Source organism: Haliaeetus albicilla, chromosome 2 (genome assembly GCF_947461875.1).
Source record: "Haliaeetus albicilla chromosome 2, bHalAlb1.1, whole genome shotgun sequence".
Classification (NCBI taxonomy): Eukaryota; Metazoa; Chordata; class Aves; order Accipitriformes; family Accipitridae; genus Haliaeetus; species Haliaeetus albicilla.
Genome location: NC_091484.1, coordinates 18,033,174 through 18,049,026, shown reverse-complemented (window position 1 = coordinate 18,049,026; position 15,853 = coordinate 18,033,174). Strand labels below are relative to the sequence as shown.

Here is a 15,853-nt window from a genome sequence, read left to right as displayed (position 1 = left end):
CTCGCTGCCCCAGACCCGTCCCCCTCCCCCCCCCCGCAGCTGGCAGCCGTTCCCTGGGCTCCCAGTCCTCCCAGCCGGGGACTGAGAGCCCTGCAGCGGCACAGACGGAGACCCTCGCAGCGAGACAGATCTACAAGACCCCACTGCAGGACAGACGCCCTCACAGCACCACATCCTCCCTCCCAGGTTGACAGACAAGAGTCGGGCTCCTCAGGGATGGCTGCCACCTCCTCTCTCTGGGTTTTGAGCATCCCCCACAACTGCCTTTGCTGCCCCACGCGAGCCTACAAGGGTCGGCAGCTGCCACGTGTGAAGCCGCTCCCAGCCCCACCACCCAACCTGGTGGCCTCTCTAGAGTCCAGCATTGCCGTGTGCAGAGACCCAGGTTTCAAGGTCCCCCTTTCACTTCTCCGTCCTCCTGGTAGGAAAGAGTCCACTGAGGCCCCAAGATGATTTAGCATCAAACACATTTATTTCACTTTTATTGAATACAAGAACAGTGAGCACACACGCATACACCACTGAGCACTGTAAAGGAGTATGACCGAAGGGGGAGAGGGAGAACAAGGGAAGAGAAAAGGAGAGTTAGTGAAGGAACAACAGAGCGTTGCAGTTGGTTGGTAAGGTGCTTCTCAAATAAAAATAAATATTATTAATTATTGTTACTGTTATTATTACTCATGCAATCACAGGCCAGGTTTGGAATGAATTTGTGGGATCAGGTAAAAACAGGCACTCGTGTCTCCCACCCCTTTCAACAGAAAAGCCCCTGGAAGAAAACAAGCAGTGATCAGCTATCTGAAACGGAGCAAGCTGATGGGCAGGCTGGGGGAGCTGAGCCCACAGGGGCCTCAGTTGTTGCTGAGCCGCAGAAACCCACACCTCACCAGGCAAACAAGCAGCAAGCTTTTTTCTTTCCTTTTTTTTTCTTTTTTCTTTTTTTTTTTTAAGTTTTTAAACACTGCCACCCATTAAACACGCTGCGGAAGCCAGGGACTGGATCTGCTCACTCCAAATATAACTCATGTCATTCCAAGCACACATCAAGTCTAACTCTGTAAGGCCACTAATTTTAACAGTAGCCTTCGATTTTATAACTGTACACAATGTCAAAAGCAAGTATCTAGCTTCACAGTAGCCTCTGGTGGGTTGTAAATATATCAAAGCCAGGTGGGCTCCTCTGAGTATGAAACACACAGTGAGCTGATCAACACCAGCACCATGTGCAGACCATGAGTCCTCCGCCACCCCACCTCTCTCTCTGAAAGTGCCACTGCTGATTACGGCTGGTTTGGGTGCATTGAAAAAAGAAAAGAGAAAAGTAGCCTCTTTGCAACTCCCTTAACTCTTCTTTGGTTGGGGGTCTGGTCTCGAAAGGTAGCTGAAGGTGCTCGGATGGAAGCTGGGGAGACCCTCACAACCTGGCAGCACTGGAACCAGCCAGCAGCTCTGTCTGATTCCCAAGCAGCTTGTGCTCATGCCTTTCACGCTTGCAGGAGAAACCTCTCTGCCAGAAGGAGAACAGACTTCATGGGGACATACTAGCAAGCAACTGGTAAACCATGGCTGCCAGGGAGCCGGCTCTCTCCTCAGACAACAAAGGCGGTGAGCCGGGTCTGCCCACAACATCCTTGCAGCACAGGCTCGCCTGCTCACTGTCATCCTCTGAGCCATTGCAGGACCTGGCAAAATGCACTTATTTCTGGGCACAGTCTGTGTGAGGGGTGGGAGACTAAAGGCAAAATGGTGCAGAATTATGGGCCCTTCTGTTTCCACAGGAGCTAGAGATGATTCCAAGAAGGAAACCCGTTTATTTCCTTTCCTTTCTGATTTTGGTTCCAAGTCTACCCTAACTGCCTGGTTCACAGTGTACGAGGCCCTGGGCTTGGCCCATGATCCCCTTCCAAAGGCAGCCTTAGAGGAAGCCTGGGGCTAAAGGCTGAGCTGGGATGATTTGGGGGAAGGCAGCTCCACTCACATCTCCTCAACACGCACCTTTTTACACAGAGGGCCTGGGCTCTCTCATCCAGCCTGGGATGCTGGGGATGCTCTGCAGCAATGGAGACAGCACGGTCTCTCCACTGCTCATCCCTAGACAGGTCAGGGGAAGGACTGCCCTGCCATCACTGTCACCAGCCCGCAGCGCCTCAGGCAGCCCTTGCCATCACATGCCGGGCAGCAGGGGAGACAGGGCAGAAACAACCCCTCTGCCTTTGACCCTACTATAAAGCTCAAGTAACTTCATTACTGGGATCCAGAAAAAAAGCAAAACCACCCCAACCACCAGCACGGCTCAGGAGGCTGGAGAGGAGTGATGAATGCAGTCCTGCAGCTGCTACCTTGCTCCCAGCTGACTCCCGTGGCTCTGGGTGAGGGCCGGGGAGATGATCCTGCCTACAGCTGCCGGAGCTGCAGTTTCAACCTCCTTCCCTGCCCCTCCAAATCACCACTGACCCTCCAAATCCAACCACCATACACTGCAGATCACCCAGTGGGACATCTCCCGTCTCTCACCCTCTCCCCTTCCCCCCCAAAACAGCAGTGGCTGAAACCTTCCCCGCTCTCTTCTTGCAGGACTGAGAGTCCCACACGTGATCTAAGAGTCTCAAAATACACCAACCACAGTCAATCAAAGAGTTAATAATTTAAAAATGTCATCATCATATTTACCAGCACTGTTGAAGTATTTCAGTATTGTTCCCTCCCTCCCCCCTCGTTATATATAATAATATACATAACTTAAATGCACATCCATATGAAACCCCTACAGGCTGCATTTTATAAATGAGAAACCATATACATATAATTTGTTTTGTTTGAAATGAAATCCATTCTTAAATACCTTCAGAGAACAAGAGGTTGGACAAGTCCACAGAGAAGAAGATAAGGAACAGAAGGGAAAGAGTTAACAGAACCCCAAAAGAAGCAAAAGAACCAGCATGGAATGAGAAGGGTGAAATGACACTTGCGAATCGGAAAATAACTCTAAGGTAATAAATTCATTGTTTTTCTCTCTTCCTTCCAGAGGTGGGGAATGGTTTTGCTTCTGCTTGTGTTTTTTTATTTCAGTTTGCTTATTTCTTGCTTTGTTGCAAAGCAGTTTTCCTTTCCATTCAGTATGCAACAAATGAACTCATGATTGTGTATCCTTTAATGTAACATGCAAGATGGTGGCTTATTGTATTGTTAACAATATTATTATTATTATGACTTTTTAAATCTTATTTTATCACCAATCCAGTAAACTCTTCAATTTATCTGCAGAGGGTTGGCTTTGTTTGTTGTTGTTGGTGTTTGCTATTCATTTCCAGCATATAGCAGCAGTGCAAGGATGCATTTTGTTTCCTGGTTTTATATATATATATATATGTATGTATGTATATATATATATAATATATTTGCTATTCCTTTTTAAAAAATTTTTGTCTCTCGCCATGAACATTGCAGCCAGGATGTCTATGTCTTGCTGACAAGTCCAGCATGAAGGCTCCTTCTCCGCTGTTCTCCAGGTTTGAATACAGATGACAACTTCCTTGAACATGTTGGTCAAGATTCCTGTACAAGGCAGATGGAAATGACCAGTCATGGGGTGCTGATTTCTTCAGCTATAAAAGGGCTCCTCTTTGTATGAGAGCACTGGACAGTAAATTTGCAAACACCTGGGGCTACAGCTTACACTTAATTACCAGGACCTCTGGTAATTAGCAGGAACTCCTAATTCACTGGGCTGGTGTTGCTGTATGGAGGAGGTAACAGTGAGTCGCTGCTCCCTTACTTTAAGCCATTCAATTAAAATTGGGTGGCTCCCTAAGTGATGCAGAAGTGTCTGGGCTTGCTTGTTTGTACTGTGCTGTGGGAGGTAAGATTAGGCAGATGCAAGAGCCTCTTCTGACCTTCCAAGCTGCAATGGAACTGGTCACTTTTCCAAGCTTAAAAGCTGCCAAACACAATCTTCACATGACAAAGAAACACAAAATCACATTTCCAAAGAGGCCTCTCAAAATGCACCTGCAGCCTGGCTGGTGACAGATCTCCTCATACATTTTTCAGCAGTGAAGCTGCCTTCAGAAGCTTCCCCTCCCCTTTCCACCATGTTCCTCTGCCCCTCAGCTGCTCTGACACAGAGGTCTGTTGGGCTGTGCCAGCACTGAAGAGCTGCAGCAACCTGGCTGATGGGGGAGCAACAGGGTCAGAGTAGGGGGTTAAGAGTGGGGCAGGACTCCTCAAGCCAGCTTTGCCCTGAAGAAAAATGTCCGGGGCTGTGAGTGCTTTGGGGCATCTGCAGGGAGGTGCAAACCTTGGGTGCTGCTGCCTGCACCTGCATGTGTATAAAAAGACAACCTGGTGATCTGAATGGGACTAAAGAAACCTCTTTTTTTTTGCAAATATTGGTCTGATACTTTGGACTGGCTTTGCAGAACCTGTAGCCAAGTTACTCAGCCCATCCCCAAAACTGGCATCACCTCTTTCCCTCCCTGCCCCAGGGGGACAAGCAGGTCCTTTCTTCTTTACACGCAAATGACGCTGGCCCCTCTGCTGAGCAGAACAGTAAGGCGACATCTGCAGAACTGTTTTTGGTGGCATGGCACTGGCTTTCTAACCACAGCCGGGTGGCCGTGCCCAGAGTCAACACCGGAACTGGAACTGCTGGCCAAGAGCTGCCATTCTCAGTTCCAAAGAGCAGTGACACCTACCAGCTCCTGCAGCTGGTGAGGATCAGAGACACTTGCCCCGTTATATCCACCCCTTACACAGCAGGTATAAATCATGCCTAGTAACTTCTCTACATACCTGCGGTTTCTTGTCCCGTTCCTCTGGAGAAGGTTCTGTTTCTCTGTATACCACAGCTTTGGTTACCAGCATGTCGGGATGCTGTAGTTTTGCCTCTTTGATTGCTAAAGCCAGTGCCTAGAAACCAGAAGGATGAAAGCATTTATTGTCACTTCCCTGAAGCCTGCTACATTGCTCTCAGCCAGACAGAACCAGCAGACAGAAAGCAGCTGGAGCTGAGTGGGATTCCAGGAGGACACGGATACAGAGGTTCAAAGCTGAACCCACATAGCCTGGCAGAAAAGGCTGGAACGCATCACTGATCAGGGATTCGTACACCGTTGGAATGCCTCATGCACTGCTTTTCTCTTGCTGTTTTTTTTCCTGTAGAGATGTACTATGTCTCAGGCTCCATACTGAAACCCAAGCAAAGGAACAGCAACAATTGTCTCTGCAGCAAAACCCTAGAAAAATTTACAGTAATAATCTAATTTAAATTATTATTATCATTCTAAAAAAAATCTAAAAATTATTTTAGAGCCTTTTAAATACTTTAGCTTTTTCATTTTTCTCCTTAAGGAAGAAATCCCAAAGGGTTAGGCCACAGGAAAATGATCCTGTGGCCCTAGAGATTTATGTCAATCTTTGTTATTTCATTATAAAAGTTTGTCACTTTTTGTTCCTCTATCATGGAGGCAGATGCAAAACACCATCACTTGGAGTGAGTCAATCTGTAGTGAGACTGTGCTGGAAAGAGAGAAAGAACCTGGGTCACTTTGGAGAAAGGGCAACTGGAAATGTGTTTTAAGAAAATAAAAAAGTGATCCCATCACTGGGCTCTGTGCTGGCATGTAACCTTTATGGCTGCTTCACTGCTGTGTTGGGCACTGATGGGAGCTGGGCTGGGGCTTCACATGGGTGCCACTACACCCCATGGGGACCTGCATTGCTGGACAGAGCTGGTAGGTTTGGGGCCTCAGGGGTCAGTGTTTGGAGAGAAGGAGTAAACAGGTACAAGCCAGAAACAGAAGCATGTGGTGCTGCAGCTGGGGGCAGCCAGAGCCGGGCAAAGGCAGGGTGTCCTGCTCCTACCTGGTCCTGGTCCACATCTTCATCTCCTGTGATAATGATGCGCTTCTCTATTCGGGTCTCGGAAAACCCTCCTTTCACAGTCTGCACAAGAAGAAGGAGAGCACTCACCCACAGCTGTCCAACAAGCCAGCTTCTGGTGGATGCAGCTTTGCCCACGGGCGGAGGGACAATGCCAGCATCACCTTAGGAACTCCCCCCATAATTAAGTGTATCTCCCACTACCCTTGACTAGGTGCGTGGTTAGAACCAGCAAGACACAGCTGGCCGTAGGTGGGGAGAAAAAGGGCCAGGTGGCAGGTACCGAGCTTCTGCTTTCATTTATGTGTCCTTAATTTGGGAATGAAATGGCAATGGGTGAGGTCCTCTGATGCAGCCTTAACTCCATTTCCTACCATCAGTCCCCCTTGCCTGTGCCACTCCGGCTCTAATAAACCCAATACACCCCAGGCTAACATGGTTCCCATAGCTGACACAAGGTGAGATGCTCCAGCACTGGTGCTGTGGGCTTCTTGGCCCACAGGGACCTGGGGTCTGGCTCTAGGTACATCTGGGAACACTCACCCCAGTTGCACAGGCAGGGACTCACATGCACGCTGCTGGCAGCCTAACTTGGAGTCCCTTCCACCACTGCAGTTGGCTCCAGGAAGTCAGCAACACTGCACACTGATCTTCCTTCTCGCCCCAATGACTCCCTGCCCTCCCAATCTACCAAGGAGTAGAGGAGGGCACAGCAAGTGTTCATAGTCCCTGTGGGTGGTACACAGGTGACAAACAGCCAACGTCTGGCTGTCCTTGCCTGCAGCCCCCCACGGTCACACCTGGCTGGATGGGAGGGGCAGCACAGCAGGGCCAAACCGGGCACAGAGCACTCACAGTGGGGCATGGGGTGCTGTGCTGGCTCGCCATCCCCCACAGGACAGCATACACTTTTCCAGCTTGTAAGGAGGCATTTTCTGCTTGTACTAACCACAATATAAATCCACCCATCCTCCAATTCCAGTGGCTTGCATCAGGAACCCCCCAGCTGCCCGCTTTGGAGCTGCTCTTACCTTGGTAACGTGGGTAGTGGTGGAAGTGGAGAGGGTTTCTGCAGTGGCACTGAATATGCTGGTGAGCACTTCCTTCCCAGCAGAGCCGCTGGTGATCTGCAGAAGAGAGAGCAGCGGCATCAACAGGGCCGCCACAGGGGAGCCCCCAATGCTGGCTCCCAAAGAGCTGGGACCTTCCCACTGGGATGCACCTACGCAGCCAAGCACGGGAAGGGAGAGTGGCAAGGGAAAAAAGGACACTGCACTGTGCTTCCAACTGGATGGTTTTGGGGGGGGCCAGGGACAGGTTTCCACAGCTACCCCAAGCCCAGAGCTGCAGGAAGGGCCTCTGCAGGAGGGAGATGATTTCATGGCTGCATTTTGCTCTTCTCCATCCATCCTAAGGGACACCCTAAGTGCAGAGCTCTCAAGCTACCTCTAAGCTTTGCCCGTCCCTGCTTTGTGTGGTGAGGGCTGGGAAGGCTGCGCTGGTGCTCCAGCCACGCAGTGCTGGGTACGTTCTCCCTGCTGCACAAAGTGATGAGCCTGGGGCAGCACGTGGTGTTTGGCCAGGCTTGACTCCATCAGAATGAGGCAATTGAGTAGAAAACTTCCTTTACACAGGAAGGCCTGCTGCTGGACAGGGTTGTTCATGGTCGTCACCTCCACTGGGAGTCAGGAGACTTTGCATGTGGCCTTGGGTGGCCAGGCAGGACACCCAGGGCTAAAGATACCTCAGCCTGCTATGAGACTGGGCTATTTTTTAGGAACTCTCCTCCTCCAGCAGATGCTCAAGGTGCGTGTCTGGCACAGGAGAAAGGCCACGGGCAGGGGGTCCCGTGCCATCTCACTTCCCAACCTTCTGAGCATCCTTCTGCTCTTCCCAGTACCAACACACTAGCCAAGGGTGCAAGTGCTGGGAACACAGGAGGGGGCCCTGTGGGACTAACCCCAGCCACTCCCAGCCCCGCAGGCCTGCCTCCCTCCCTCCCCACCACCTGGCCAGGCTGCTGGCACCACATGCCCCCCCTCACCGGTGAGAGGGAGCGAAGGTCTGTTGTGGGAACAGCCCCTTTCCCAGCCTTGGTGCTGTGATCCTGAAAGAAGAGCAGATGGGTGCATTGGCTCGGATGCAATGCGGGGGCAAACATGGCAGGTCACCCTCCGCAGACATCCCCAGCGGGGCAGGGTCATCCCCCCCAGCACAGCTGGCCCATTGCCCTCGCCGGAGCAGAGGGACGGCAGGGGACAGCGGCTCCCCCACCTCTCAAGGGGCCAGCCCCGCTTACTGAGGTCGCCAGTGCCATCTCTGCGGTGCCAGCGTGAACAGTGGCAGTGGCATCCCTGCTGCCCGGGGTGCCTCCTTCCACCTGCTGGGGCAAAGGAAACCTGGTGAGCCTGGAGGTGCCAGGGAGGGGGTGACACTCACAGGAACATCCTTTCTGCCAGAGGAAGCTGGGGAGGGCCACGAGGCCACGGACACCTGTGGTGCAGCGTGTACTGTGGCCATCACCCTCTGGAGATGTGCCCATGTGCCAGTGCTGCCCACTGGCATGGCAGATGGGGCCAGGGATGCACACAGAATATCTCTGGGTGGGTTTTAGTTTGATGTTTTGGGGAGTCCAGCAAGACAAGGGTGAGCAGAGGCCCCCGACCACCCCACTCGGACACCTGCCATCCCAGTGCTGCTGCCCGGGGACAGGTTTTGCTGGACTGAGACTTGGCAGAGCCATCAGGGAGCAGGGCCACAAGAGGACAGAGCCACCACATCACCTGGGCTGTGTCTGTGGTGCCGATGTGGTGGAGAGCAGAGCCATCTGCTTCAGGCTTCTTCATGCCCGGCCCCAGGCCGATGGTCACAGCATCCATTTTTGGGGCTGATGACTGCAGAAGAAACATAGCAAGTCAGGCACTGGGGCACAATGCCAACAGCCCTGAGTGCTCCTTGTGCACCAGCCCCCACAAGCAGAGCATCCCTGCCCCACTCCTCTGCAAGTGCCACACACGTATGACATCCTGCAAGCATCATGCTGAGTCCTACCTGGCCAAAGAGCAGAGACCAGGCTGCTGCCCTGGGCAGACAGCCACCATGCAAAGTGCCCTGTGTGACAGACATACCCCAAATCAGACCTGATGCTCTGTCCCTGAGGTTTTCAGAGATTTTTTTGATAGATTTATAGACACCATGGGTTAGGTTAAACTGGTCTTCAGAAGGTGGGTGAGACCCACCAAACTCATTTCACTTGTGTCCCGCAGCAGGTTTATGATCTGCACCAGCTCCCAGAGGCTGTGTTTACACCCAAGGTGTCAGAAACTTGGGGGAATGGAGACAGGTTCCCAGCACTCCCCCACTACAGGAAACTGGAGCTGCCAAGGGCTCCTGCACAGGGGATGCTTAGCCAGCGCTCAGCATTCCCGAGCCAAAAGCCTCCCCTGCCCACTGCCAGCCACGGGGCAGTGTGGAGCTGATGACCCATGCCCATGGCCCCACGGTGACCCAGGAGCCCAAGGCATCAGATGCTCTGCACAAGGGTTTCCAGGCTGGCTCAGAGAAAGCTCCCTTTAATTCTGCAGCTTTTTCCTGGCTCCAGGTCTGGACTCACCCTGGCAGCTCCATGCAGCATTGGGGACTTACCTGCCAGGGCTGGAGGGCTGCCCCAGCGCTGACCGGGCAGGAGATGGCCCTGGCCCAGCACAGAGGCAAGGCTATGTTTTGTCCAAGCTGGGGCTGGCTCTGTTGTCCTCTCCCTGTGGTGTACACTCAAATTCTACATGCATGCTGCATTCATTTTTCTTAGCCCGTTACAATTGCTCCCAGCACAGGAGTGACCCTCCACAAGCTTTGGAGCACTCCCACAAGCTACTCAATAAATCCCTCCCAGCCCCAGCATGACCAGAGAGGTTAGTTGGCAGCACATTTCTCTTCACTACACAAACTGGTCCCTGACTTCATGCAAAACACAAGGACAGAGCCGTTGGTTAGTGACATGTGCCATTCCCAGCTGCTGACATGCTGTAGTGGTGTGAGGGACAGGGTAGGCAGGCAAACGTGGGGGATTAAGAGATGACAATGACTTCTCCTGGTTAGCAGATGCACAAAACACACAACAGAGCCATGCAACACAGACGACAGCGTGCATCGGGGGAAAACAGCTACTGGAGAGGAGCCTGGGGATGTTTGAAAGCTAGCATGCTCTTCCAAACCAGTGTGGGAGTGCACACCAGCACAGCAATACCAGGCACCAGGATAAGAAACATGGAGGCACGATGGCACTGAGACAGTCTCAGTGGAATGGTGTCCCTGTGTACCTCTAGCTGGGAGACATCTGGGCTGGGCTGGGAGACCTTCTCTCCGCCTTTGACATCCTCTTCCGGTCCAGGAACTACTTTGACAGTGTGCTGGAAGGAAACTAGGCCTTCGTCTTCCGTTTCACTCTTGTCCTTGTCCAGCTCAGGCAGGCTCCGGGAGATGTCTTCAAAGGCTGTGCCATGGAAGTCACCGATCACTGTGAAGTCCACCTCTGCTTCCAGGCTGGAGGTTGAACTGACCGTGATGCTGGAGCACTTGCGCTCGATGGCCAGGTGGTTGTCCTTCAGAAAGACCGAGTCCTTCTCCTGGTCCTGCTCCTCATCACCAGTGTCACTCTCGGGAGCCCTGTGCCGAGGCGGCTTAGCTTTCTCCTCAATGCCCTCCCTCAAGCCCGCTCTCTGAATGAGACACAATGGCGGAGAGAGACGGAGACAGTGAGCACCATGTGGCATGGCAGCACTGGCAGTGCCGATGAGGGAGAGGGGAGGAGGAGGAGGAGAAAGAAGGCTGCAGCAAACATCACAGAGTCGAGTCAAACACAACTCAAGCATGGAGACTGAAACCTTTCTGACAGCAGCAACTTTGCAGGGGTGGGGTGGGGGGAGAAGGGTTATTCAATCTGATTTTGCCAAAAGTCTATCGGTAATTAGTCATCTCAAAAAAGGGTCAGTCACACAGAATAGCTTGGCCAGCTTGGAGGCACATCAGTGCACCCAGTGGAAGCAGATGTATGCAAAACAACAGGTCTGTTAAGAGACATTCAGAAACAGCTCAGACACCATTGCTATCGTATGTCAGTAAGGTTGGGCACTCAAAAAAAAACCAAACAAAGGGAAAGAAAGAGAGAAGAGTTTGAAAGAAAAGGGCCCCAGAAGCCACGCATGGTGAAGGAGAAGCAAAGGAGTGTGCCAATTCCACTGAGCATCTCTGTGGGCCCTGCAGAGCATCACCCCAGAGTGAGGAGGACCAGCCCCACTGGTGCTGCCCACCAGCCATGCATGCCGGGGTGGCTGCCTGCACTGGGGGGATAAATCTGCCCCACCAACACAACAGTCCCCCTCCACAGACCTCACGCAGCCAGGGGTGAGTCTTAAGGATGACCTGGTTAAGTGTTTGGTCAGTGTAATTGACAGCACGATCAGAGCCAGGGGATGCCCTCCCTCCGTTAGCACTTCTCCAGACATGGACATACCTCTCAACTCCACCATCAGAGGGTACATTTCCCCTCACCACGCTTTGCCATGATCCCATGGGAAATCTAGACCCATGCTGGACTTTGGGAAATCTAGACCCATTGCTGGACTTTGCATCTTGCTCTAGGCAGTTCTCCCTTAGGAAGAGCTCTAAGCCCACTGATGCCAGAGAAAACCCACCTCCTGGACTCTGGTCCAAGCATTTGCAGCCAGAGCCATCCCCGCAATGGGCCAGGCTGTGCCGGCACAACCTTCCCTTGGCACTGCTGGGAGGTTGAGAGGTATGACAAATGGGGTGTCAAACAAACTCAAGAGGAACACACCTGCATACATGTTTTCGTGTGTGTGTATATGTATAAATATATACATAACAGCTCTGCAATGGGGAGAGGAGCTGGAAGCACACAGCCCTCAGCTGGTTAAGGTGAGCTTTCATACTACGGTAAGAAGCAGTTAGTAAAACAGCACTGAGACCTGGAAGACCACTGGAACAGCAGTCTTTACATTCTCTTCTTTCAGGCTGGATTTTACTGACAGGTCAGATAAATCCTTTTCTTCCCCAGTTGGTTCCTGAGATTTGCTCTGGATTAGAGAAAATGGTTAGTTGTAAGGAAAAGAACTCTACAGGAGCTGATCTAGCACTTAAAAGAGCGAAGAAAGCTATTTCATCATCCAGCCACCAGCTTGCTGAAGACAGGGGAGGGTGGGTAAGGCCGGCGAGCTAAGCAAGAAGGGATATCAACTTAAGAAATGCAAGGGAGAAGCTGGAAGCGTGGGCACGCTGCTGCTACGTGTGTGTGTGCATGTCTGTGACAGAGTCGCAGCTCCTTCAGCCACCCCCCGTCTCCCTTTCTTGCTCCTGGTCATGAAGCTGGGGTGCCCACTCTCGGGTTTAGCGAGCGGCATTCTCCAGGGAGCCAAAATGTCGGGGGGGGTCACAAAACAGAAGCTGATGAACCAACTGGCCAGCAGGTCTGCATTCAGCAAATAAGCCTGACCACACACACATACATAAAAGGACAGGGGATGCAAAGCGACTGCTGTCAGTCAATGGATGTGTGAGGAGCCACTGAACATGGTAATAAAGAGCCACACAACATGCGCATGAACTTTCCATCCGGACAGTTCATTGGAAGAGTTACCACGGCTTCTGCCAGTGTGAGTTCGCAGCCAGAGTCGGGGGAGGCCAGGTCAGCACCAGCCACGTCAGCATTGTCTTCTCCTTCGTGCTCCAGGACAATAGAAACATCTTTCTTCAGAGAGAGAGGCTGGGAGGTGTCTCCTGAACCAGCTCCTTGCCCAAGGGCCAAGGAGCCTGCACTGGATGCAGGTCCCACCGGAGTGACTAGCATCGCTGGCGGTGAGGCAAGGCCTGTGTTCAAAAGCATGTCCTGTGCCAGATCCATCTTCCCCTTTGCTTTTGCTGATGTCTCAGCTTCAGGCACACGCTCTTGTCCCTCCTGGGCTGCCCTTCGCTCTGCTTCACTTTGCTCGAACATCTTAATCTTAGAGGCCACTGAGGTTTTCCTGTAGCTCTCACTGTTCTGCCAGCTACCTGGGGCCACAGTGACATCTTCATGCTCCTGGGACACAGCTCCTGTCCTCCCAGCCACAAACATCAACAACTGAGACTCTATTTGATGTGTCCCACTGCTCGCTTGCTGCTCTTCTCTGCCTTCATAGATCAAGGTAGAGAGACGGTATGTTTTGCTTCCTTGACACAATCCTGCTACAGTGGAGTGGGAGTGCAGAACATCAGCAGCTTCTTTGGGACGACACTTATCCTGCGGTGGCTGCCCTGGAGCAAGGTCACTGTCCCTGGTGGTTTCTTCTACTGCAGTGCTCCTGCCCTGCAGATCTTGTCCCACATTAAACTCCAAGTCCCAAGGTGGCTCTTGCACTTTGGAATCTGTAGTGTGAAGCAGCCCTTCAGCTATGGGACCCTCTTGGGGCAGGTCTCTTATTATGGCCTCAATCTGTTGTTTTGGTTCTTCTGCCTTGGGAGGCAGCTCTTCCATGTAAGGGCTTTTGTCATCGGACAATTCTTCCATCCCACAGCCTTCATCTCTGGTCAGTTTCCCTGATGTGGGCCCTATGTCCTGGGAGAGCTCTTTTATCATGGGCTTCTCCTGAAGCGGCTCTTCTGTGGCAGGGATTTTGCTCTGGGTTGCCTTTGCTGCGACAGGGCCCATGTCCTGGGCCACCCCCCCTGTGGCCGGGTCTCTGACCTGGATCGACTCTGCTGCAGTGCCTGTGTTTTCGGGTGGTCCTCCCGCAACAGGACTTGCACCTTGGTGTGGTTTACATGTAGCAAAGCCCATGTCTTGGGGTTGTTCTTCAGATTCAGGACTGGCACCACTGGGTATTGCTACCTCTGCTACAGGGCTCATGTCCTTGGGTGCTCCTTTGCCTACTACAGGGCTTGCCTCCTTGCTTTCCACCTCTGCTGAGGGATTCACGATCTTGGGTATGCCCACACCTCTTACAGGGCTGGTGCCCTGAGACAGGTCTCTGCCCTCAGGCTCAGTGCCAGAGACTGGCTCTGCAGGGACAGGGCTGGATTGCTGGTGAAAGGGTTTAGGGGCAGGAGTGCTGGGTTTATCCCCCTCCAACCCCATGGTGGTGGGAGGGTGGCCCTGACGAGGCACAACTGATGGAGGTGACTTGGTCTCTATCTCTTCCATCTGAAGAACCACTCTGGCACTTCCCTCCTTGTCACCATCTGCTCCAATCCTTCCTGAGAGCCCCTCCACTGCCATGCAGATGTCCAGGCTCTGTACTGGGCTCCCTTTGTGCTCCTCAGCCCTGCGGCCATCCCCTGCCAGGCCACACGGCTTCAAGCCTCCCACTGGGCTTTGCAGATCTGTTTCCTCTTGTCCCACCTCTTGGGAACATGGCAGGGCTTCACCTCCCTCAGGTGCTTCGCAGCCTGTCAGCCCAGCAGATGCTTTCTCTTGCTGTAGAGGCAGCCCTTCCTCCTGCCCCAAGGTAGGACATTCCACCAGGCTGGTCCCATCACAGCCTGTCCCCGGCTGCTCCAGTGCTTCAGGAGATTTTCCAGACAATGCCCTGTGCTGCTGGCTTGCTGAGGAAGAGGGCTGGAAACCTTCTGCCACAGGTGCCGTGTGCCCAGATCCCTCCCTGGACGTGTTCTCAGTGGCTTCTGGTCTCTCCTCCAAGCCAGTCTCTGAGAGCAGGTGTGTTTTACTGTCCTTCTCCTCTCCCTCTGGGTCTCCTAAGTAGATGATCCTCTGGGTTGCAGAAGTCTCTGAGCTCTCATCACTAGCCTTCACTTTAATTTTCATGAGCTCTGTGGCTGTGGCCAGCACTCTGGCCTCCTGCTTCCTGGAGGCTGCAGAAGCACACTCCCTGGAGACCACCTCGCTTTCTCCCTGGGGAGGCTCTGGCCCCAAAATTTTGGTCCTCTGCCTCTCTTCAGGCTGCTGGCATGGCTTGGGCAGACCTGGCTCTCTGGTGGTTGCTTCCTCACCCTCCTCCTGGGGCTCCTCTGCACTCTCAGCTGACAGGTGCTCTGCCTCCTGGCTGGGCTCCCCCCTGGCCTCCTTCTCATAGATCTCATCCTCCCAGACAGACTCAAAATCCTCTGGACTAGCGATCATTTTTGCTCTTGTCCGGGTATCCAGGGATGCATCTGCTGGCTCTTCCTGGCCTGCCACTTCCTTGGCTTTCCCTACTGCCATCTCCACTTTCAATACACTCGCACTCATTTTCACCTCTGAGGTATCTGCATGTGCTTCTTCTTTCTTGACTCCCAGAGCTTTCTTTAGAGCTACTGCTTCCAGCCTAGGAGTTTCTCTCTCTATAAATACCCAATGCTCCGAGCCCTGCATTGCAATTGGAGCAAGAAGAGTTAGCATCAAACATACTTTACCTAACTGCTGATGACTGCTGTCATGAGTAACAGAAAGCTGATCTGCCTCGGACAGGGATGACTAAATTATTATTATTATTCATGCAAGAGTTGAGGCAGGGTCTATACAGAGAGCCTGGCAACTTGCTGATGAACAGAATAAGAGGCCTGATGCCATGATGGGGACTGAGCTCCTCTAGCCTCTCCAGGGATCATGTTTTGCTCTGGGCAGTGGGTCACTGACATACCTGCAGTATCTGCAGCTTTGCTGGAAGTACAGAAGCAGGAGCAATGCTCCCAGCAGACACATTAACAGCCATCAGGACATCTCTCATGAGGCAGGGGAACACAGCTGGTTAAACCCAACTGGGACTCCCCATCTGAATTCTGGTTTTAGCTGGCTCTAGCAATCTCCATGAGCAAAGGGTGAGATTTCATTGTAGGCAACGGTGTTTTGAGTAGCTTCACTCTCAGCTTCATCCACATGCCCTAAGACTATGTCAGACTGCCAGGAACATAAGCAGGAAAAGAAACCACCTTTAGGCATCAGAAAGGCCCTTTCCCCTTCCTACCAGACGCTGCAGCTCAG

The 15,853-nt window shown here is 52.6% G+C and overlaps 1 protein-coding gene across 16 annotated transcripts in view; it reads right to left on the bottom strand.

Moving 5' to 3' along the window:
- Nucleotides 1-450: 450 nt before the first annotated feature.
- Nucleotides 451-15,853, bottom strand: part of EPB41L1 (erythrocyte membrane protein band 4.1 like 1) — a 70,824-nt gene continuing 55,421 nt past the window's right edge. For 6 of the 16 annotated variants that reach the window (XM_069807900.1, XM_069807946.1, XM_069807925.1 and 3 more), the window contains 10 exons: nucleotides 12,536-15,238; nucleotides 11,868-11,975; nucleotides 10,200-10,598; nucleotides 8,664-8,774; nucleotides 8,180-8,260; nucleotides 7,925-7,987; nucleotides 6,912-7,007; nucleotides 5,863-5,943; nucleotides 4,792-4,908; nucleotides 451-3,555 (listed from right to left, as the gene is read on the bottom strand). In XM_069807900.1, the coding sequence (XP_069664001.1) occupies nucleotides 3,547-3,555; nucleotides 4,792-4,908; nucleotides 5,863-5,943; nucleotides 6,912-7,007; nucleotides 7,925-7,987; nucleotides 8,180-8,260; nucleotides 8,664-8,774; nucleotides 10,200-10,598; nucleotides 11,868-11,975; nucleotides 12,536-15,238 (3,768 nt within the window). In that variant the 3' untranslated portion in view covers nucleotides 451-3,546. The remainder of the gene's footprint in view (nucleotides 3,556-4,791; nucleotides 4,909-5,862; nucleotides 5,944-6,911; nucleotides 7,008-7,924; nucleotides 7,988-8,179; nucleotides 8,261-8,663; nucleotides 8,775-10,199; nucleotides 10,599-11,867; nucleotides 11,976-12,535; nucleotides 15,239-15,853) is intronic. The other 10 variants (XM_069807994.1, XM_069808004.1, XM_069808015.1 and 7 more) reach the window with 7 other exon arrangements.